At 46.7% G+C, this 2,582-nt stretch overlaps 1 pseudogene across 1 annotated transcript in view; it reads left to right on the top strand.

The window, feature by feature from the left end:
* The window catches only part of TEOVI_000504000:pseudogene, a 3,015-nt pseudogene that overhangs the window by 102 nt on the left and 331 nt on the right, over nt 1-2,582 (top strand). The window contains 10 exon segments of the mRNA in view: nt 1-72; nt 75-644; nt 647-688; nt 690-698; nt 700-1,446; nt 1,452-1,556; nt 1,559-1,804; nt 1,807-2,016; nt 2,019-2,561; nt 2,564-2,582. The exon segment at nt 1-72 is cut by the window's left edge and continues 102 nt beyond it; the exon segment at nt 2,564-2,582 is cut by the window's right edge and continues 281 nt beyond it. Coding sequence covers nt 1-72; nt 75-644; nt 647-688; nt 690-698; nt 700-1,446; nt 1,452-1,556; nt 1,559-1,804; nt 1,807-2,016; nt 2,019-2,561; nt 2,564-2,582 — 2,563 coding nt within the window.

Raw genomic sequence — 2,582 nt, 5'->3', positions numbered from 1 at the left:
TGCTCCGGCTACGGCATCATACAGCACAGGGACCAGCAACGTTTTGCTGGGACACCGTTTTTCATTTGTCGTCCCTGGGCACGTGCCAGCGTGCCGTCAGCAGTATCATCCGCACTAAGATGCTGCTGTCCGGTGATGTGGAAGAGAATCCAGGCCCTGTATTCCGTGGAGGTCAGTGGAATTGCGCTGGACTTACACAGCGCAAGCGGTTAGCTCTTCATAGGGCGCTAATAGAGGGGAGGGTAAGCTTCTGCTTACTGTTCGAGACGAAATTTTTCTCTCTGGAAGAACAGAGTCTCCATCTACCTCTCTTTCAGCACTAAGGAGCAGCAAGAAACGTGAATGGCGGCGGAGTATCTATCCTGGTGCGGGACAACCTTCCAATTGAAGTCGGTGAGAAGAAAGTGGGACAGATAGAACATGTAAGCGCCACTATCCACGTATCAGAGGAAGAAAGATTAACGCTCACGTCAGCATATTTTCCAAGAGGACGAACCGTAATAAACTTGGAGAAACTTGCCGCACTGGAGCGATATGGGCCACACATCATAGGCGCCGACGTGAATTCACATTCATGTCTCTGGGATAGAGGGGTCCCTCCTGATGCAGGAGGTTAAGCAATAACCACTTGGTGTGTTGATACAGGTTATACCTAGCAAATACATGTGACCGCACCAGGTATGATCATGCACGAGCCTTGGATCGTCCCCTGACGTAACACTGCTCCGGGACTGTCTAATTATCAATTGAACAGCTAAAGAGACGCCGAACAGTGATCACTATGTCATCTTATTTGATGTCATCGTCGGAAACGATGACATTCCGACTGCCCTTGTTCGTCCGGACCGAGCGTTCTTCTCTTGGAAGAAAGCCGACTGGGTGAATTTCAATGCTTACATCAAACAAGAAAGCAAGAAGATCGGAAACTTGGGGGATGTACACAGACACGCCCTCCTTTTAGGTAATATTATCCGGGACCCGACAGTGAAAGCTGTCCCCCCTGGCACTCAGCTGCAAAAGCCTTTGTGAACTAAGGAGTTAACAGAGTTAGATGAGAAGATACGATGCGTCCAACATCTTCGAGAGAGGCCATCTCTTGTCTCCCAGCGAAAAAAACTGCTAATGGAAGTCTCCACCAAACGATGGCATGAGACTTGCAACAAGTTTGCAGTTTCTGAGAGTAACAGTTGGCATATCGTAAAAAATGTTTTCTCACCAAAACCCCTAGTCACACCAGCAGTGAGGGTAGACAACAGAATCCTGGCGCAGAAGCAGCACGCACAGAGTCTCATAGATATATACGCTGAATAGTCGAAGCGGCACCCGGAAACTGCGTAAGTTCCGTCGATTTCCCTCCCATAACAGATGCCATACAGGCGTATCTCTATGGAAAAATTAACCACAGTCCTAAGACAGATGCCAAATAGTTCTGAAACTAGGAATGATATGCAGTGCATGGAGAGGCTCTCAAGCACCTCAACAAATATGGAAGGCGTTTACTACTACGTTTATTCAACCGCAGTTTATACGGTTGTGAGACTCCACAACCGTGGAAAAAGGCGTCATCATTCCATTACTGAAAGTGGGAAAGCCATCCAATGACCTAGTATCCTTCAGGACTGTTAACTTAACAAGTGCGGTTTCAAAGGTAATGGAAAAGATTGTCTGCGCAAGGATCCGGAGCATTGTCGAATCGAAATTGACAGTGCAGCAATCAGGATTCCACCTGTGTCACTCTACCCTATACCAGCTCTTACATTTAAGAGCAGCTCTATCTAAACTTCACCACGATGACAGGACAGGGCTGTATTTGTTGGTTGCACGATGGCATTTGACAGTGTAGATCATGTAACAGCGATTCATGCCATGCAGGAAATGGGAATACCAACTTATATTGTGAAATGGACTTCTACCTTCCTACAAGGAAGAAAAACACAAGTAAGGGTAAAGAAGGTGTTTTCGGGAAACAGGGAGTTCACACGAGGGGTTACACAAGGTACAGTCCTAGGTCCCCTCTTATCATAGTGGTGAACTCTCTCAGTAAACGCCTCAACCAAATTCCTGGTCTAGGACATGGCTTCTTCGCAGACGATCTAACTCTCTCATGTCGTCACTCTGATAGAAACATAGTCCAGGAAACGCTCCAAGCAGAGCTGAACGCAGTAGCAGCATGAAATCGAGAGACTTATATGGACATTAATGTGGATAAGACCAAATACACACTATTTGGCGCCAAGAACAGAAACTCACTACTTCTGTTGGTCAATAGGAAACCTATTGACAAGGATAGAAATCCCAAGATACTTGGCATCACATTACAGACATATAGCTGTTTTCCCACTCATGTCAAGGAACTTAAAAAAGCAGTGAATATGCGACTACTGCAACTTGCTGCAATCTCATCAACATCTTGGGGACCACGAACCAACACGCTCCGGGCGTTCCCCCCTGCCTTGATACGTGCAAAGATATTTTACGGCGTAGAGATCTGGTATCATGATGTCAGCTAGTCCAATCAGGAAGAGCTAGAGTGTTCCCAAAAGAGAGCGTGCAGAATTGTCTACGGAACGGTGAGATATTGC

The sequence above is a fragment of the Trypanosoma equiperdum genome, assembly GCF_001457755.1.
Source record: "Trypanosoma equiperdum strain OVI genome assembly, contig: ctg_1678, whole genome shotgun sequence".
Classification (NCBI taxonomy): domain Eukaryota; phylum Euglenozoa; class Kinetoplastea; order Trypanosomatida; family Trypanosomatidae; genus Trypanosoma; species Trypanosoma equiperdum.
Note: the sequence above shows the minus strand (reverse complement) of the source record. Positions and strands in the feature narration are given on the sequence as shown.